Source organism: Ambystoma mexicanum, chromosome 13 (assembly GCF_040938575.1).
Source record: "Ambystoma mexicanum isolate Mex_15411 chromosome 13, UKY_AmexF1_1, whole genome shotgun sequence".
Lineage (NCBI taxonomy): Eukaryota > Metazoa > Chordata > Amphibia > Caudata > Ambystomatidae > Ambystoma > Ambystoma mexicanum.
This window is the reverse complement of record NC_090938.1, coordinates 56,359,818-56,379,960: the sequence shown is the minus strand read 5'-3', so window position 1 is coordinate 56,379,960 and position 20,143 is coordinate 56,359,818. Positions and strand designations below refer to the sequence as shown.

Below are 20,143 nucleotides of genomic sequence, written 5' to 3'. Positions count from 1 at the left end.
TCTTTGGCTTTTTTCCTTCCTCCACCAAACCTGTCAGCTATTGGATCAGTTAGTCAGGGGTCCCCTTGACGCTGTTCTGGCGGCCATGTATCCCTGTTCCCGCTCCCTTCCTGAATGTAATATGTAGTCATCCTGCACAGAGACCACTTGGTAAGCAGTCTTAGGGCCTGTCTGATGCTTGGTGAATGCCTTTTGTTGATTCAGATCTGTTTTTAAGCTTGGTTTTGGGTGCCTTTTGGAGGAATTTGTGTATATTTTGCAATAGTTTTTGAGCTAGTACTTGTTTTTAGGAGGGACTTATTTGGTGTTTTCCTCTGACTCCAAAGCCATTTTGTGAGCTGGTCTACTTCAGGCATGCCCTAACTTTGTGATGTAGTTCTTTGTTTATTTCCGGCTTTTTTCCTTCCCTCACGCAACCCCTCAGCAATTGACTGAGACATACAGGTGTCTCTGCCTCTGTCCTGGTGGCCCACTCTCCCTCTTCCCCCTCCCTTCCTGAATGTAATCTGTAGTCATCCTGCACTTGGAAAGCGGTCTTAGGGCCTGTCTGATTCTTGGTGAATGCCTTTCTTTGATTCAGATCTGTTTTTTTAGCTTGGTTTTGGGTGCCTTTTGGAGGGATTTGTGTGTATTTTGCAATTGTTTTTTGAGTGTTTTCCCTTGACTCCGAACCCATTTTCATTTTTTATTAGCTGGTCCACTTTAGGAGTGCACTGCCCTTGTGCTGTAGGCCTTTGTTTTTTTCTGCCTTTTTTCCTCCCCCACTCAACCCTTCCGAAATTGGCTCAGGCAGTCAGGTGTCTCTTTGACTCTGTCCTGGCAGCCATGTCTCCCTGCTTCCCTCTGCCTCTCCCATTCACCTTGATCCATTCTCTGACCCTGCTCATCATTTTGGTCCTCATTGGCCTGTGCCTGTGACTGGAATACTGGCACCTCAGAGGCCCTTGCAGGACAGCTTTGCCCAGGCAGCCACCGGTTAAGGGCCACAAGGCAAAGGGCAGCTATCATCTGAGCAGCTTCACTCCGTGTTTGCCCCTGTTCGTCTGGGAAGCCTGTTGCAGTCAACCAGCAGAGCCTGAAATGGTAATTGTGGTTTGAGTGGGGAGTACAGCCATTATTGTACTCCAGTAAAACCCCACCAGTCTTACTACCGAATATCATAGACAGATGCATTTAGCCTAAAGTGTACTAGGTAGTCATATCTTGCATTTAGCCTAAATTGTACTAGGTAGCCATATATTGCCTTTAACATAAGTTGTACTGGGTAGCCATGCCCTGCATTTAGACTAATTTGTACTAGGTAGCGATATCTTGCATTTAATCTAAGTTGCACTAGGTAGCCATATCCTGTATTAACCCTAAATTGTGCTAGGTATCCATATCTTACATTTAACCCAAAATGTAGTAGGTAGCCATATCTTGCATTTAGCTTCAGTGGTACTGGGTAGCCATGCCCTGCATTTAGCCAAATTTGCACTAGGTAGCCATATCTTGCATTTAATCTAAGTGTTAGTAGGTAACCATATCTTGCATTTAGCTTAATGTGTACTAGGTAGCCATATCTTGCATTTAATATAAGTGTTAGTAGGTAGCCATATCTTGTGTTTAGTCTAAGTTGTAGTAGGTAACCATATCTTGCATTTAACCTAAGTTGTATTGGGTATCTTACATTGCATTTAACCTAAATTGTACTCTGTAGCCATATCTTCCATTTAGCCTAAGTTGTACTAGGTAGCCATAGCTTGCATTTAACCTAATTTGTACTAGGTGGCCATACCCTGCATATAGCCTAGTTTGTACTAGATAGCCATATCTTGCCTTTAGAATAAGTTGTACTAGGTAGCCATACCCTGCAATTCACCTAAGTTGTACCAGGTATCCATATCTTGCATTTAACCTAAGTTGTACTAGGTAGCCATATCCTGCATCTAACCTAAGTTGTACTAGGTAGCCATATCCTGCATTTAGCCTAAGTTGTACTAGTTAGTCATATCCTGCATTTAACCTAAGTTTTACTAGATAGCCATATCCTGCATTTAGCCTAAGTTGTACTAGTTAGTCATATCCTGCATTTAACCTAAGTTTTACTAGATAGCCATATCCTGCATTTAGCCTAAGTTGTACTAGGTAGCCATATCCTGCATTTAGCCTAAGTTGTACTAGGTAGCCATATCCTGCATCTAACCTAAGTTGTACTAGGTAGCCATATCCTGCATTTAGCCTAAGTTGTACTAGTTAGTCATATCCTGCATTTAACCTAAGTTTTACTAGATAGCCATATCCTGCATTTAGCCTAAGTTGTACTAGGTAGGCATATCCTGCTTTTAGCCTAAATTGTACTAGCTAGCCATACCATGCATTTAATCTAGGTTGCACTAGGTAGCCATACCATGCATTTAATCTAGGTTGCACTAGGTAGCCATACCATGCATTGAATCTAAGTTGTACTAGGTAGCCATACCATGGATTTAATCTACATTGTACTAGCTAGCCATACCATGCATTTAATCTAGGTTGCACTAGGTAGCCATACCATGCATTGAATCTAAGTTGTACTAGGTAGCCATACCATGGATTTAATCTACATTGTACTAGGTAGCCATACCATGCATTTAATCTAAGTTGCACTAGGTAGCCATAGCTATTACACCTAGGAGTTCCCACTACAGTACCAAAGTAAAACCTCAGGCAGTCTATTTTTGTGCCAAAGTCAAATCTGCACGTTTATTCTTTGCTGTGGCCAAAGTAAGATCTAGCCCATTTCCCATATTTTAATATAGGTGTTTATACAGCAGTGCCAAAGTTCAATTCGAGTGCTGTCCCCTGAGGTGCAAAAGTCATTTCTGAGGGGTTGCCAAGTACGATCAAGACCATTTCTCCCTCGTGCCACCAAGGTTTAATCTAGGTGTTTATATATGATATTGTCATTTATAACGCGACTGTACACAAGTGTTTCTAAGCACGATAATAGGGGTGCCAAAGATAAATCAGAGTGCGGCCTCTATTGTGCCAAAGATACATCTAGGTGTAACTATTGCAGTGCCAAAGTTGGATCTAGGTGGACCACATCTGTCACAACCTAGTTGAATCTGAGTGTCTTGTCTCACTGCGCTCAACTAAATCTGCAGATCTGCCATCGCTTGGCCCAGTAAACCACCAGGCCTGTTGCCACTAGAATGACCACCACCCTTTGCAGTCCCTGCTATGCCTTGACCTCAACAGGTCAAAGCACAGGGAAGCTAATAGCCCTGTACAGCAGGTTTGGGAAACAACCAAACTCAACATTGATTATACTGTTAAGTCAGAGAGAGGTACGGCCATGCTCGGGGAAACAGAATTGAGTCCACACTAGACGGAGAGGTCCCGGGAGAACTAAAGCACCCAAGCTCTATAATAGGGAGAAAAAGTGAATTCCGGAGGCACAGGAAGGTAATCGGGAACAGGGGACCTCTTCCAACTGCATGGATACTCACACATACCTACCATTATGCTGACTCTCCCCTCGGCAGCAAGAAACAAAAGAATGCGGCTATCCCTCGTGATTCATTTCAGCCTAGCTGCACACATACTACTGCTGGTCTCACACAACCTCCACACTACTATTAGCATTAGAATGCTGCTACACACCACAAGATTCGGTCTAGCTGCACACATGCAGAGGGCACACGTGCACTATTTACCACCCCACTTTCTCCATTGACCTGGACTATTGTCCACAAGAGCGTTCAAACCACAACAAGTTCATGCCCATAGGGAAAGGTGCTATACAAATGCCCAATGACATAACATAAAAGCAAACTAGTAACTGTTTCCTACACACTGCCTCTGGCTGTTTGCTCAAGCATTGTAGTCTTTTTGTCTTCACTGTTGCTGGTTCACTTGGAATATCTGTCTTATAATGGAATTGATTTTGGTGTTGGAAATTGAAAGAATTACAGGAAATACGGCACCATAACACATGGTGAAGAAGACACGGATATCCGAGACCATGACGTTGAGCTCATTAAGGATGGTCTGGGACAGCTTTATTGTGTTGTCGATGCCGTAAAAACTGACGTAGAACGAGACCAACACAATCACAGTTTTGGCGGCTTTTTGGTCTGCTCTGTGTCCCCTGTTCTGGTCCTCGTTTCGGATAGTTTTCATTGTCTTGTTGTGCTTGTGTAAAATGAGCAACATTCGAGCACTTGCCAGAGCCATCAGAATAACAAATATGAGATTGAAAGCAACATCTACATATCCTGTCGCTTCAAAGGTCCTTTTATCCGGGTATATGATCAAGCAGAACCCAGGGTTGAAGACATACTTTAAGTGAGAAGCATTGTGTGGCCTAGTTGCCATGAGAACAACATCACTATTTATTGCCATGTTAGCAAGATACAGGCCGGCAATCACAGGGTTGACAGAGTAGTGTACCATCTGCTTGTCAGCCATGTTGGTTGTGCTAAGGATGGCACACTGGAAACAGCTCAGCAGACAGGTCAAGCCTATCGCCATCCCACGGAAAACCCTGAAGACGTATGACACCACCTTGCAGCTAGCATCTCCAAAGTGGTCCTTCCACCCATAGTCATGGAAAACGGCAGGCAACGTCCGCGTCAAGTACACAATCACATTTGCTGCGGCCAAATGTGACAGCACGGTTTCGGATTTTGCGAGCTGGTGCTCCTGGTATACAATCAGTGCAAACGTCAACAAGATCAGGGTGTTGCCCACCACACCAATGGTTGTCATTAGGAGGTAGATGGACGCCTTGATTATGTAGTATGATTCCATGCTGTATCCGTCCAGATAAGGGACCACTCTTGTGAAAACCTGAAACGGTAAAAAGCAGGTATCGACAATATCATTCGTTAAGTCGAGAGGACCTCTGACATGGTATACACAGGCCGAAGTTGAAGAATTGTGCACTTTTGGTTTCTCCCACAGCCAACTTCCCAGCAGGTCCATCCCATGCCACACAGAACACAATAAGTCCTTTCTACAAAGAATTGTTCAAATAAATCTTCATTCTTAGAGAAATGTAATGTCCTGAAAGTAGCTCTTAAGATTTCACGGATAGTGGCCTGGTGTGAGGGCTGATGGTGAAGTTGTACTTATCACACTCTGATGAAAGAGTTGGAAATGCATTAATATTAGTTGGGGCCCACTAGCTGTCCGGTACTTGTATCCAAAAGGCTCTGATTGGAGTATCGAGAGAGTTGGCATTTATTTAACAATTTGCTATCAAATCTGGTATACTTTGACCTTACTGTATGGATTTGGTTGCAATCAATTGCACAGGCCTATCATTCTCCTGCTTATATAATGTGTAATGCATGTGTATGATAAGCATTGACCTTGAGTACTTAATCATAGTCAATGGGTGTTTCAGGGCCTGTGTCAATGGAAGGTGTCTCAGAGGAGGTTGGCAACCATGTCGCTTATGCAACCACCTGGTAATCAGTAACATGTAGCCTGAAGGAGAATGATATATGACCTGGGTCTGCTACCCGCCGATCACCAGATATTTTGAACTGTGATTCCCACAATCCATGGCCATGGATTATGATGGCTAGGGCTGATGGAAGTTGTTGTCCAAAACATCCTGATATCAAAAGGTTGGAAAACCCTGATTTATTCTACGCTAGGGTCTGCAACCTTTGGATATCAAGATATTTTGGAATACAACTCCCATCAGTCCCAGAGAGCCACATATTGTAGACCCTTGATCTAGATGGATAGTGTGACCCAGAAGCAGTCAAGTGTAAAGATACTTAAGCAATCCTGCCCATTATACATTCTACGCATAAGATAAAACACAATGTATGGTTCGTCTCTCGGAAATGGGGGTCCTGGACATGGACCGTATGAAATCATTCTTAACCAGCTGATTACAATAATAGGTTTACCCACTTTTGAGTCACAGGTACTGAGCTTGTACTGTAAAGTCAAACAGGGCCCCCCATTGTCACCTTTATTGTTCAATATCTATGCCATTGATCAGCCAAATTTGCACCTTCTGCATGGGTTCATTTCGTGTAGTATTAGCCGTACACCTTGAGTTTACTCGCGAGATTAGCATTGTATGAGGTTAGTTAGACCTGGAAATCTTGCGCTGGCTATGCAAATAAGTTGCAAAAAACGAGTACAGCTGAAGAGCATTATTTCTCAATGTAATTTAATATCATACAAATGGTGCGCCAGTCAGCCAGCACGTGTTTCAACCCTCATGGGTCTTCTTCAAGGGCGAAAACAATTTGTGAGTTCAACAAAGATAAAATGAACATCAACATGTTGAATCGTGGAAAACCAATCGAAAGCAAGCAAATGAAATTAAGAAAATCATGTAAAAGATTAATCGATTCAAGTTGATAAAACGTCACAGTCACAATGAACTGCCCAAAATCGGAGAGAAGGGCTAGGAATGAAGAAAATAGAGAGGAGGGAAAACTACAGTATATGTACATTGCATCAAAGTATTGTGCACATTCAATAGGTGGAGATACCAGGGAATGAAAGGCCTGACCAAAACAGTTCTGAAGTCCAAAATAGGACTATGATTGTCAATGAGTGCAGGAGCAAGGATCTGGGGAGGAAACAAACCTCGGTGAGTAAGAGTTATGCAGGCGGCTGTTTGGCTATCATGGCAAAGTGAGGGGAACATAATAGTGTTACCTAGTGTTGTATGCGGTAGCCAATCATTTGGAGCGAGGCCTAGAACCTATCTGACATCAGAGAAGGGTTGAGGGGTAGAGCCATCGTTATCAGTATTAAGACCATTAGCCCAGCCAGGCTTAAGGGGCCTCATTAGAAGTTTGGCGGTAGCCTTGGCCGTAAAACCGGCAGGCTGCCGCCATACTTCTGAAAAGTTCCGGCACCCACTAAGGGGCAGTTACTCGCGAAGGGGCATTCCGGCCCCGCCAGACCCGGTATTTGCCCATTCACGGGCACTGGAAAAAAGGTGCTCCCCATTCCCATTCGGCCCCATAGGGCCCGAATGGGAACTGGGAGATTGGATGCACCGCCGCCGTTTCTAACAGTGCCGGTGCATCCGACATGCTGTGCTCGTGGGTGCCAGTCCGTCCACCAGTTCCGACCTGGTGGGCAGAAAGGCACCTGCGAGCACAACCGGTACCGTAGTTCCCGGACCGGCAAACTTCTAATGAGGACCATGGTTTCTCTGACCATTGAAGAGTGGGTGAGCCAGAAATGCCTAAAGGTGAATCGCTCTTAGGCATTCTCTTGGTAGGAGCTCCTAGGACTACTTGCCCATCTCAAATCTAGCCAGAGCAGCTGGTGGGCGGTGTTCACATTGCACCGTAAGATCTATCATAAGAGAATGATGCCAAATGTGTTTTCTCACAGAAGCTGCTCCACTGTTCCCCTTAGGGAGATCTGACGACATTGCACGCGCCCTGTGAGCGCAGCTCTTGGTCCCTGTTCCATGTTCCAGCTCAAATTGCATTCAAGTCTATGCAACTGGGATGGTACTGTTGTCAGGCCTGAAATGTCTGTAAATAAATATGTTAGGCCGCGACGTGTCACCCTGGGCCCTGCGTTCTGCAGTGGCCTTCGTGGTCTCCATTTCGAGCAGGAGGCTGTGCTTTCTCGGTGATGGCCACCAAGCTGTGGAAGTCATTACCTCATCCGCTTAGAGCCATGGAAGAACACCTTCTCTTCAAAAAGCAGCAGGAGGCGCTTCTCCTAACTCAACAACGAGTTGTGCTACTACTCTTCGGGCCTCATTACGACCCTGGCGGTAGCTGTGCCCTTATTAAGGGCACGGCTGCCGCCGGTAATCATTCTTTACCGGGTCCAAGAAAAGGGCAATAACTGGGTCATGCTGACCTTGGTGCACCCCGTAATTGCCCTTTTCTTGGACCCTGTAAAAATGAATCCCCTTTCCCATTTGAGCCCGATAGGACTCAATGTGAATGGGGAGCATGCTAAGAATGGGCCCGTTATTGATGGGCCATTGTTAGCATGCTGGGCCATGGATTATGATGGCTAGGGCTGATGGAAGTTGACCCACTAAGGACGTTTGGTAAAACCAGGCGTCCTGAGCGGGTCCCGCGAGCGGACCTCGTAATGAGGCAGCATGGGGTTAACGGCGCCGGCAGCTCTACCGGCGTCGTTAACCCTCTACCGCCAGGGTCCTAATGAGGACGTTCGTCTCCAGAAGCCGCAATGATGGCTACTGGCTCTCTTTTGGTGACACCATTGACATGCAAACGCATGACGTTCACCCGCAGGCATGTCTCCATTATAGGGGTGTCATTAAAAATCATAACAAATAAAATGACCGAATGACTTACATTTTCCAAACTCACTGGAGTGCAATTGTGTGATTTGCGTGATCCTTTGCAAACGTGGGTGCAGTTTCTGAAAACATTTTACATATATACATTTTTGAAATAAATAGCAGTTAATAAAAAAATCATATTTTTTAAATGATAGAAACCTTTCTTTTCTGATATAACAAACATATTTTGTTTATAAGAGAGGATGTAAGAAACTCTTAAACTATAAAGCTTTTTTAAAACCATAACTGTGTTTGAAATATGTAGGAGTTTGGTAAAGAAAAACGAACACAACTACCGAGATTTTTTTCCATTAGGAAAATACGTATACTTTTTAGATATTATTTTTCTGTGAAAAGGGATATCTGTTCTGAACTTATTGAAATACCCTTTACAAAAACCATCACGTGGGTATGGTTATTTTCACTTGGAGGGAGTAAACATTTTCCAATATCAATTAAAGGTTTCTCTATTTTCAAAAACACCAACATATCCTTATTAAAAAGTAAAAAGGGGTTTATCATGGAAAAACAACTCAAAGAGGTTGATTGTGGCAATAACTTATTTAAACTGCACCTGTTTGTGTGCACCTGCCTATACACGTGACCCCATTAGGAAGAACGTGCCTGTCAAGTTGTTCATTGCTTGTGTTAATAACTGCACAAAATTTCCATTTGCTGCATAACTGCAACCCCTTGAATCATGCCTTTCTTTACACAGTATTATTGCTCTGAAGTAGCCGAAGAGGACATTTGAGGCTCCAATTCCTGATGCTGACCGAGGGTAATGGCCACTAGTCAAGGGGCCAGTCCTTCCTCATCCGCACGGTCCCATTGGACCCAGTCCTGACTCCTCTGTCGCCAGGCTCATGCAAAAGTGTGCTCTGCACACTCTATGCCAAGGGCGTGTGCAGCTGGGCCGGGCGTGGCCATAGAACAGAATTATAAGGCACGTGCTACTGTCCCAAAGAAGGGCAAGCTGGAGCCAGTAGGTGGGGCTAAAGGGAGGGGCCTGAGCCAGCCTATATAAGGCCAGCCCATCCACGTGCCTTCGCTTCGCGTTATTCTGCTTTCAGCAGCGTAATGCTCTCCGCTGTGCTTACTTGGCGCATCACTGGATTCCTGCAGCCCCATCCTGAAGATATTCCTGTGAGCGTTTCTTACCTGCAGTCTACCGCTACATCGCAGTGTGCGCCTTCTGCCCCAACTACTCCATCGCTGAGGGCGCTCCTTACCTGTTGCCAGCCGCTAAAACGCTGGGCACGCATCTTACCTGCTGCCAGCCGCGACATCACTGGGCGCGCATTTTACCTGCTGCCAGCCGCTACATCACTGGGCGCATCTTACCTGCTGCCAGCCGCTACATCGCTGAACGTGCATCTTACCTGCTGCCAGCCGCTACATCGCTGAGAGTGCTTCTTACCTGCAACTCATCGCGGCTGGAGTCGGACTCTTCCTCTTACCTGCATTCAATCACTGTCAGAGCCAAAGTCTTCTTTCTCACCGGCATTCCAACACGGTCAGAGTCGGAGTCTTCATCCTGCAACCGCAAATCTTCATCGAGAATCCGGACGCCATTCTTCATAGTCGGCCTGCTCCTACGAGGAAATAAGAACACAACAGGTTAGAACTCATACGCATATCGAACGCACGGCCACATCATACAAAAGACTAGAGTTCCCTTGCAAAGACCAACTTACCTGTCACTGTTGAAACTCCATCAGCCTCTAAGGTCTTCCGGACTCTCTTCGGTCCCAATTTACTTCTCCGTACCTATGGAAATGGAATGAGACATTGCAAGAATAATTATTAGATGAAATACAGACAGTCTAATTGAACAATAGTTATAAAAAAGACTCACCTTCAAAGTGGATTGGTCGCAGATGGTCTGGATCAACACTCCCACAGACCTTGGTCTGTTCTAAGTGCCCCTGCTAGGATAGGCATGACGGACAGCTCAACATAACAGAACTACACGTGAGCTTATATGGGAAAGCGCTTGCACACCGTATTTTGTCACGAGAGGGCTGGGGGAAGTCACGATATGCCCACTCCATTTTCATTGCCTCTCCTCTTCACTCAGGGGCAACACCCATCTCCCAAGCCGCAGGTCCAACCACTATCTGGAGGGAAGACGATTCCGAGGAGTCAAGTCAAGGGAGGGCTCCAACCATGCCCCAACGCCCACGCGGAGACCAGGTGAGCGTAACAGAACCCGAAGCCTCTCCAAATTTCCGCCCGGGCATTATGGAAACTTCTGAAACCGACCAGTTAGCCCAACTATTGGGAGAGCTACGGGCTGAGGTGCATGCCTCAAGACAGGAAACTAACTCCCTGAGGAGAGACCTTATTATAGCCCGAGAACAAACAGATGATCTGGCAAGACAAATGCTTCAGGCACACGCAGGACAAGTCCCGTTACCCAGAATTACACCAACTCTGTTGCAGCGGCCCTCACCTCCAGTACAGGTGGTACTCCTGGGGGCGGTTCCACTTGCCCTACCCAAACGCTTTTTTGGCGACCCGAACAAATACGCTATGTTCATGAATCTGTGCTGCCTCCACTTTTTGTGTCGACCAGGAGCCTTCCCTAATGACAGTGCTAGTGTGGCCTTTGTTCTTTCTTATTTGGGAGGCTGCGCAGCTGATTGGTCCATACCATTGGTGGCTCAGGATGATCCTATACTTTGGAACTTTACAGAATTCCAACTGGAATTGGGAAAGCTGTTTGCCAGACACACTCAAGGGCAAGCATTAGACAACGAACTACTGTCTCTGAGGCAAGGAAACCCCGACTTATTGACTTATATTGCCACCTTCAATCGTCTTGTAGCACAGACAACTGGCCGGAAGAGAAAAGGACCACACTGTTTTATCGGGGGCTTCGTAGTGAGTTAAAGGAAGTACTAGCTCAAGTTGTTAACCCACCCGAATGCTGTGCAGACTATATCAACCTAACTGTGCAGTTAGATCACCGGTTACAAGACCGAAAAATGGACAGCACAAGAGCCGAAGGGCGATCAGTCTACATAAGCCTCAAGGCCTCGGGACACTGAGACCAGGGGTCATGAAACCCCAGAACCTATCCAACTAGGGGGATTATGGGCTCCCATTTCTAAGGCTGAAAGAGAAAAAAGAAGAGAACAGCGGCTCTGTTTATATTGGGATAAAGCTGGACATTTCTTACGGGATTGCCCTACAAAACCCCCCAAGAAGGTGGTAGGTGCCACGGACAATGACAACAAAGACGAGGAACAGGAGCCGGGAAACTTGGACGCCCAGCAAGTGTAGAGGTCCACTTGTCGAGTGGAATCAAGAAAGTTGTAAGGACCTCACACCTGGTCATTCCTGTATTAAAAGCCCACCCCCAACAACCATCAAGAGTACATGCTCTAGAAGCCTACATCGATAGTGGTGCGGTGGGAAATTACATTGATCAGGGGTTGGCTGCACGGATAGGCCTTCCGCATCAGCAAAAACCGCACTCTGAATAGGTCACTGCTGTGGATGGCTCTCAGTTGTCTTCGGGTCCAGTAACTCAACTCACCGAACGAGGTAATGCTGACATGTCAGGATGGTCACCGGGAAAGCATTTTGTTTAATCTCATAGGGGCCCCCCAGTTCCAAATGATTCTAGGAATGCAGTGGCTGGAAACCCATAACCCAAGGATCGACTGGCACACCAGAAAGCTGACCTTTCCCCAGAATGCACCAAGAGCTGCTACCTTATGGATGTAAGGAGATTACAACACAAGGAGAAACCCATCCTGGGAATGTCGGGCTCATTGCCTTCCGAATATCAAGACATTATGGATGTGTTCCAAAAGGAATAAGCAAACACCCTACCACCACACAGAATTTACGATTGCCAAATCGATCTGGTCGCTGCGGCACAAGTTTCCTGCAGCAGAATCTATGCTCTGACCGAGCAGGAAAATCAGCATCTACGAACATATCTTGATCAGTATCTAGCTAATGGGTTCATCCACCCATCGAAATCCCCATCCTGCTTAGCTCTCTTCTTCATACCAAAGAAAGAAGGGGACCTCAGGACCTGCATAGATTACAGGGCGTTAAACCAGATTACCGTAAAAAATAGGTATCCTCTGTCACTTATTCCTGAGCTACTCGACCAGGTAAAGAATACTCAAATCTATACGGAGTTAGATCTACGAGGAGTTTACCACCTGGTCAGAGTGAAAAAGGGCGACGAATGGAAGACAGCATTCCAAACCAAATATGGGCTTTTCGAGTACCAGGTTATGCCCTTCGGGCTATGCAATGCACCAGCCACATTCCAGTTCTTTATGAACGACATACTCCACAAACTGCAAGAGGTCTGTGTCCTTGTTTATATCGACAATATCCTCATTTATTTGGCATCCAAGGAGGAGCACGTGGGCCATGGAAGAGCCTTTTTGGAAAAGCTATGTAAGAACCAATTATTCGCCAAACTAGAAAAATGTTTTTTTCACGTTACAGAAGTCGAGTTCTTGGGCTTTATGCTTACCCCATAAGGCGTAGACATGGATACTCGTAAAGTGGAAGCAATTCTTCAATGGCCATCTCCGACATCAATCAAAGGTGTGCAGAGCGTACTCGGGTTTGCCAACTTCTATTGGTGGTTTATTCCGGGATTATTGCAAATTGTCCACCCTATCACCTCTTTGCTAAGAAAGAATAAAAAGATTTCTTGGACCTCCGACGCTGAAAAGGCATTCCAGGAATTGAAATTGGCTTTCACTTCAGCCCCAGTTCTCAGCATCCTCGACCCGATCTACCTTATGTGGTTGAGACCAATGACTCCAATGTGGCCATAGGGGCAGTGTTATCACAGAGAGACCCAGACACCGGACAGTTACATCCTATAGCATTTTGGTCCCGCAAGTTTACAGCACCTGAAAATAACTATGCTATAACTGACAAAGAACTATTGGCAATCAAAGGAGCCCTTAAAAACTGGAGACATTACCTCCTGGGAGCTAGGCTTTCTGTCACCATTATCATGGACCATCGCAATTTGCAGTATTTAAACACAGCCAAGGCTCAATCATCTCGTCAGCTTCGCTGGGCTCTCTTCTTCGCGGAGTATGATTTCATAATCACGTACCAACCTGGAGTGCGGAACGGAAAAGCTGACTCTCTGTCACGAATGGGCAATAACCAGGACGCATTCATACCATCAGAACCAGTACCCATTATTCCCGAGGAACGAATTCAGAACCAGATTGCAGTAACCGCCTGTTGGGAAGAATTAAAGACCGACATCCAATCGCAAATGGATCAAACCGCCCAACAAGAATGGTTGAATAAGGGAGATCAGTACTCTTACAACTTAGCCTATTTTCAGGGGAGACTATACATTAAGGGTAAAGAAACCCAAAACAAGATCATCGCCAACTACCACACCTCTCTAGTGGAGGGACACCCCGGGATTACTAAAACACTGGCCAAAATGAGGAAGAATTATTGGTGGCCAACTTGGAGAAAGGATGTGGCCCAATTCATTGCGACCTGCGGAGTCTGCGCACAGCAAAAATCTAAAAAAACCAGCCCCGCAGGATTATTACATCCCCTAAGCATACCACCGGTTCCTTGGCATACCTTGTCCATGGACTTCATTACAGACTTACCTCCTTGTGACGGCTTCAACACCATTTTAGTAGTAGTGGACTTATTCTCTAAAATGGCACACTTCATTCCACTAAAATGACTTCCTACTGCTGGAATCCTGGCCACCGTGTTAATGGAACAAGTAGTCAAATTACATGGCTTCCCCTCAGTACTGATCTCTGATCGGGGGACACAATTTGTCCCAGCCTTCTGGAGGAATTGTTGCAAGATCGCGCAAATTGACCTCCACCTTTCTACCAGTCACCATCCCCAGACCGATGGTCAAACCGAAAGGACTAACCAGACGCTGGAGCAGTACCTAACGTGCATGCTGCAACAGACCGAAGGATCCTGGAAAGATGTTCTTTGGCTAACAGAATTTGCTTACAATAACTCTATCCACACTAGCACGGGACAAACCCCATTCTACATCATGAATGGTCGGCACCCACGGACATCTTCCTTTGACCTACTTGATGAGTTAGAAATGCCAGCAATTACCTCCCTACACAAAACTATTACTCAAACCCTCAAGGAAGCAACCAAGAGCTTTACCAAAGCCAAAGTACAACAAAAGAAATTTGCTGACCGGCATAGTAGGGAAGCTCCACACTACCAAATCGGAGACAAAGTATGGTTAGCTGCCAGAAATATCCAGCTAAAAGGACCTCGGGTCTTCCGCCCCAGGTATCTTGGGCCCTATCCCATCAAAGCCATCATCAACCCAGCCACGGTAAACCTAGAGCTACCTGACAATATGCGAATCCACCCTGTATTTCACGTTTCCCTCTTAAAGCCTGTGAAGCCTGAGACAACAATTACACAACCACCGGAACTCAAAATTATCGAAGGAGAACCTGAGTATGAGGTTAATGACATCTTGGACTCTAAAATAGTGCAGTCAAAACTGTACTACTTAATCAAGTGTAAGGGTTATGGACCTCAAGATCGCTCTTGAGAGCCTGTGGAGTTTATCCATGCACCTCGACTAATCAGGCGGATTCATCGCAATAACCCCACCAAGCCTGGACCAGGGAGAAGATCGCCCGTGAGAGGGGCCTTGCGGGGGAGTGCTGTCTTGGCCACTAGACAAGGGGCCAGTCCTTCCTCATCCCCAGGGTCCCATTGGACACAGTCCTGGCGCCTCTGGCACCAGACTCATGTAAAAGTGTGCTCTGCACACTCTATGCCAAGGGTGTGTGCAGCTGGCCATAGAACAGAACTGGAAGGCACATTCTACAGTCCCAAAGAAGGGTAAGGTGGAGCCAGTAGGCATAACGCTCTCCGCTGTGCTTACCTGCGCATCACTGGATTCCTGCAGCCCCATCCTGAAGATACCGCTATATCGCTGCATGTGCCTTCCACCCCAACTACTCCATCGCTGAGGGAGCTCCTTACCTGTTGCCAGCCGCTACAATGCTGGGGGCGCGCATCTTAGCTGCTGCCAGCCGCTACATCACTGGGCACATATCTTACCTGCTGCCAGCCGCTACTTCACTGAGCACGCATCTTACCTGCTGCCAGCCGCTACATCGCTGAGAGCGCTTTTTACCTGCAACTCATTGTGGCCGGAGTCAGACTCATCCTCTTACCTGCATTCCATCATGGTTGGAGCCAAAGTCTTCTTTCTCACCGGCATTCCATCACGGTCAAAGTCGGAGTCTTCATCCTGCAACCGCGAATCTTCATCGAGAATCCGGACGCCATTCTTCATAGTCGGCCTGCTCTTACGAGGAAATAAGAACACAAGAGGTTAGAACTCATATGCATGTCGAACGCACGCCCACATCATACAAAAGACTAGCGTTCCCTTGTAAAGACCAACTTACCTGTCACTGGTGAAACTCCATCAGCCTTTAAGGTCTTCTGGACTCGCTTCGGTCCCAATATACTTCTCCGTACCTATGGAAATGGAATGAAATATTGCAAGAATAATTATTAGACGAAATACAGACAGTCTAATTGAGCAATAGTTATAACAAAAGACTTACCTTCAAAGTGGATTGGTCGCAGCTGGTCTGAATCAATACTCCCACGGACCAGTGAAGCAACTTGGTCCATTCTATGCGCCCCTGCTACGATAAGCAGAACGGATAGCTCAACATTACAGAAGCATTTGCACACTGTATTTTGGCACGAAAGGGCTGGGGTAAGTCACGATATCCCCACTCCATTTTATTTGTCCCTCCTTTTCACTCAGGGCCAACACCAATCTCCCGAGCCGCAGGTCCAACCACTAACACGAGGGGAAGGCGATTCCGAGGAGTCAAATCAATGGAGGGCTCCAACCGTGCCCCAACGCCACTCCGGAGACCAGGTGAGCGCAACACTCAGCAAATGATTGACCCTCGTCTCTCCCACAACCCTTTCCTTCCAGCTCCCCCCTTTACCTGCCCCCCACCTACACCTTTTTACACTGTGATCCCTAATTTTATTTATTTTAAAGTAATACCTGAGTTTGGTTTCTTAGGACAGACCCGTGAATCGAACCTCTGTTGCTATGCATGGTCTTGCTTCCAAGGCCAGCACATTGCCCCTGTGCTATCCTTGTTCACAAGCAGGGGAGGCTCCAGATTAATCTACTGGGGTTGTAATTTGGGACCTTTTCTGTTTCCATTCCCAAACAATCCTGCATGCTTCAAGGATACGCTTAAGCACATCGCACATGCCCAGTACTTGTGTCAGCCATTTGCGTCATAATATTGTGCCACACAACACTAGCATTCTGTGCCCCAATATTGGCTTGTTGCTCTGCATCTTTGACTGCTCAAATCAGCACATTTGTATCTACATGCATGCATGCATAAAAACTCACCACGTCCTCTCGCTGCCTAGCCGCTCATGCTGCCTCAATATGTTAAGCTGTGTGATTGAGTGTGGAGTGTGATTGAGTGTTCGGTATGTTTGATACACCGCTACATTTGCTGGTGAATGGGGTCCCGGAGTCCTGGAGGAGAGTATATCTCCTATTTTCATAGGGAGGAGATTGTCCCAAAACAATTTGTGATTGAGTGTTCAGTGTTCCGTGGCACCGGGTGGAACGGGAGCCGCGATTCGACGGGTTTACGTCGTTACTACTTGGCTTGCTTAATATAACCATCCACACATGCAAGTAAGTGACTGGAGAGACTATCTGTCACCTTTGCGAAAATAGTGGATGGTTACAGCTGGATATTTATACCACATTGTTAAATTGAGTCCTGCTCCGCATTTTCCGTATTTTTGCGTGGTGACTGCAGGGCTGGTCCCTTTGAGCCACTCAAAACAAGCTACACGTTGGTTTTACGTATTAAAGGGCTCTATGCTACATGCAGCGGCCCGCCCACTGCGGGGTTTGACACGGTATGACGCGCCAAGATACGCTTCATTGTGCTGCTTCCAAAGGATTTCGATCCACAAAGACAAAAATTCCTAAGATTCCTGGTGGGAAAAAAAGCTTAACAGGATTCGCATGCCTACTCACATTCCTCTTGCACTACTATTTTTTTTCTTCTAAATCCACCTTAAAAACACGTCACTCATCTGCTTTGACAAGCGATTCTCCTGACCAGTCGCTCTCAAATGCAATTGACAACAATTCTTTGCTCAAATTGGTTGTTAACCTAAAGCGCGCTTCCTTGGGCAGCGAACATAATCTAATTGAGCAAACAATGAAGACTATGTCATGGACATCAATTTGCCTACTTCACTCGAGCTAGCTGCCCTTGTCTCCTCTTCAGGGTCTTCGGACAGCCATGAATGCAGCTGTGATAGCGATGCCTTCCTTTCCAATGAAGCTCACCGGCCTCGTGCCAACGAATACAAGAATTGTATCAATGAAATCGTCTCAAAGATTGAAGCAGTCTAACTTTCTAACCTCTGTTGCAAAAGAATAAGTACATTTTCGCACAAATTCTGGAAATGGTCTCTGCTCTTTCTGCAAAAGTGTCAGCTCCAATCGTAGACCGCAAATTAACAACAAAACGATCGAAAATGCACAGTAATAGCAAATCTACTCACCAAAACGAAGCAATAATCCATCCAGCTAACGTTTATTTATTTGAAGGTATAATCGCACATCGGCCCAGGGGCATCGTGGCGCTGTTACAGAATACGTGCTTGGTACAGTCATACATGGAGCAATAATACAGAGAATAGTGGTTACCTCACAATCATTCGTAAAGCCTACTAAATCTACATCTCACGGGTAACATTATGTATCTCTAGCTTAGCATCTTGCCTACTGAAGAATATCTACGTACATGGCACGTCTTACCACCACAAGACTATTTCTGCAAGCTCTGTCAATTAGATACTGAAACGAGTCGACATGTGCTTACTGTTTGTCCTATCATGACAGAATGTTATTTGAGGGGACATGAGGGGTACGTCAGTTGTATCGATAACATTTGTGAAGACCAATTTTGGTCAACACTGTTCGGGGCTCAATCGGTTGTGATTACTGCCACCGCCTTCTCAATATGGAATATTGCGGTAAAGAAAATTGAGACTTTGTGACAATAACATTTTATTAATATTGGTATTGGTATTGTTTATTTATAAAGGGCCTAGACACAGGCAAGTGTTTCAATATACTCATGTTGATTGAATTTATTTTATTATTTTTATGGAAAGATCCTCTTTCATATTTTAAATTGTTGTTGTGATACAGATATATATGCTTAAAGTTTTGTAATTAAACTAAATGCACAATAAAAAAAAAAAAAGAAGCTCAAACTGTCCTTATCGGTTCCAGCCCTGCCCTCGCCCACTACCCTGCCTCTGGACCCGGTACCCCAGGCAGGGCGCAGTTGCCAACCTGCGGACACCCTTCAGCAGGGGGACACCACTACAATGGTAACCACGCCTTAGACAATACTACGTTTCACTAACATTCTGTTTATTTGTGTGCACCTCTCATAACTTGCAAACTTTCACAGATACACAGAACATTTGAGACTCAAATGGACTGGGGTAAAAGCTCTGGTCTCTCCCTGCACATTGACTGCCAGTAAAAATGGTTGGAGTGCCCCCCGCACTCCTCTCCGCTCCTACAGAACTGACCCGCTTGCATCTCGGTGGTTCCAGTGTAAGGAAGACATGAGATGAAGGGTGGGTAACTGCAGTGGAACCTATGTGTAATATCCTTGCAAGGCAGAACATGTGGGTCTCCACCAACACACGTGTTGCTCTTCACCACTCCCTGGTCAATGAGGTCCTGAGGTCACATATGGAACCTTAGAAATGGCTGCAGGATTAAGAACATCTCAGCTACCAACCAAACAGATCAGCGCAGGGCCCCATCATCCGACACGCTCCTACCCTCTCTTGTACCACACATGTATGCAGGTCTGGGAGCAAGTGGTGGGTGCATATTTTGTGCATTTGTGTGGTTTTTTATGCGTAAATGCCGGGGGGTTGAGGGGAGGGGGTGCCATTTTAAAGATCGTTTGTAATTTATGCATGTATATACAATGCACGTGTTACACCATAAAACACACTTACACCTGGAAAGAGCTTGGACTGGCACCTTGACCAGCCAATGCAGCAGAAAAATAGCCAACACCAGAGATGTCTATTCATGGGCAGTGTTCTGACACCACGACACTTTTCATTATTGAACTATGTTTTTCCTTTCTGTGGAAAGAATGTTTGGAGCTGAAGTATCTTGCATGAAAGCTTTCGCCAGGCATCTCTAACTGGCACGGAGCCTGTAGCTAGAAAAGCGCGCTAGCAACTTGCGGCTCTCCAGATGCTTCGGACTAAGGGTCCCACGATCCCTCACCATTCACTAAACTGGCTAGGGCTGATGGGAGTTGCAGTCCAAAACACCTGGAGAGACAAAGCGTGCACACTCACTACCAGAACGTAGCCAGTAAGATGGCTCAGCGGGTTAAGCACTCCTTTGTGTGAACTGTACTTGATCTACAGGCCGCAGATTCAACTCCTGGCAAGGCTGACTCAGCCTTTCATAATTCTGATGTTGGTAAATTGAGTACCAATTTCGATTGGATAATAATGTAAGTAAATATGTGACATGTCAAGCGCTTTGGATCAAAGCGCTACATAAATATTGAATTATTATTATTAGTCTTTTTTTTCTCTTAATTTGCTTCTATTATCAACTCGGCATTGTCTCTTGTACACTGTATGTTCTTTCTTTCTGCCTGTATAAATAGTGATTTCCTAAGCAGAGTCTACACACGTGTCCGTTTGAGGTCACACTAATTAGCGTCTGTGGTTTTACAACCGTTGACCTATGAGAATCTA

General features: G+C 45.8%; 1 protein-coding gene across 1 annotated transcript; it reads right to left on the bottom strand.

Annotated features, from left to right (window-relative positions):
• Window positions 1-3,861: 3,861 nt before the first annotated feature.
• Window positions 3,862-12,847, bottom strand: LOC138520242 (olfactory receptor class A-like protein 1). The gene is made up of 3 exons (XM_069632707.1): window positions 12,792-12,847; window positions 9,786-9,879; window positions 3,862-4,815 (listed from the first exon to the last, which is right to left on the bottom strand). The coding sequence occupies exons 1-3, from the start codon at window positions 12,845-12,847 to the stop codon at window positions 3,862-3,864; spliced, it is 1,104 nt and encodes a 367-aa protein (XP_069488808.1).
• Window positions 12,848-20,143: the final 7,296 nt, after the last annotated feature.

Coding starts and splice junctions, on each gene's coding strand:
- LOC138520242 (XM_069632707.1), bottom strand. CDS start 12,847: ATGGCCATTGAAGAATTGCTTCCACTTTACGAGTATCCATGTCTACGC. Junction 9,880..12,791: donor CCATGTCTACGCCTTATGGG/GTAAGCATAAAG, acceptor ATTTCCTCGTAG/GAGCAGGCCGACTATGAAGA. Junction 4,816..9,785: donor CTGACCGTGTTGGAATGCCG/GTGAGAAAGAAG, acceptor TTACCGTTTCAG/GTTTTCACAAGAGTGGTCCC.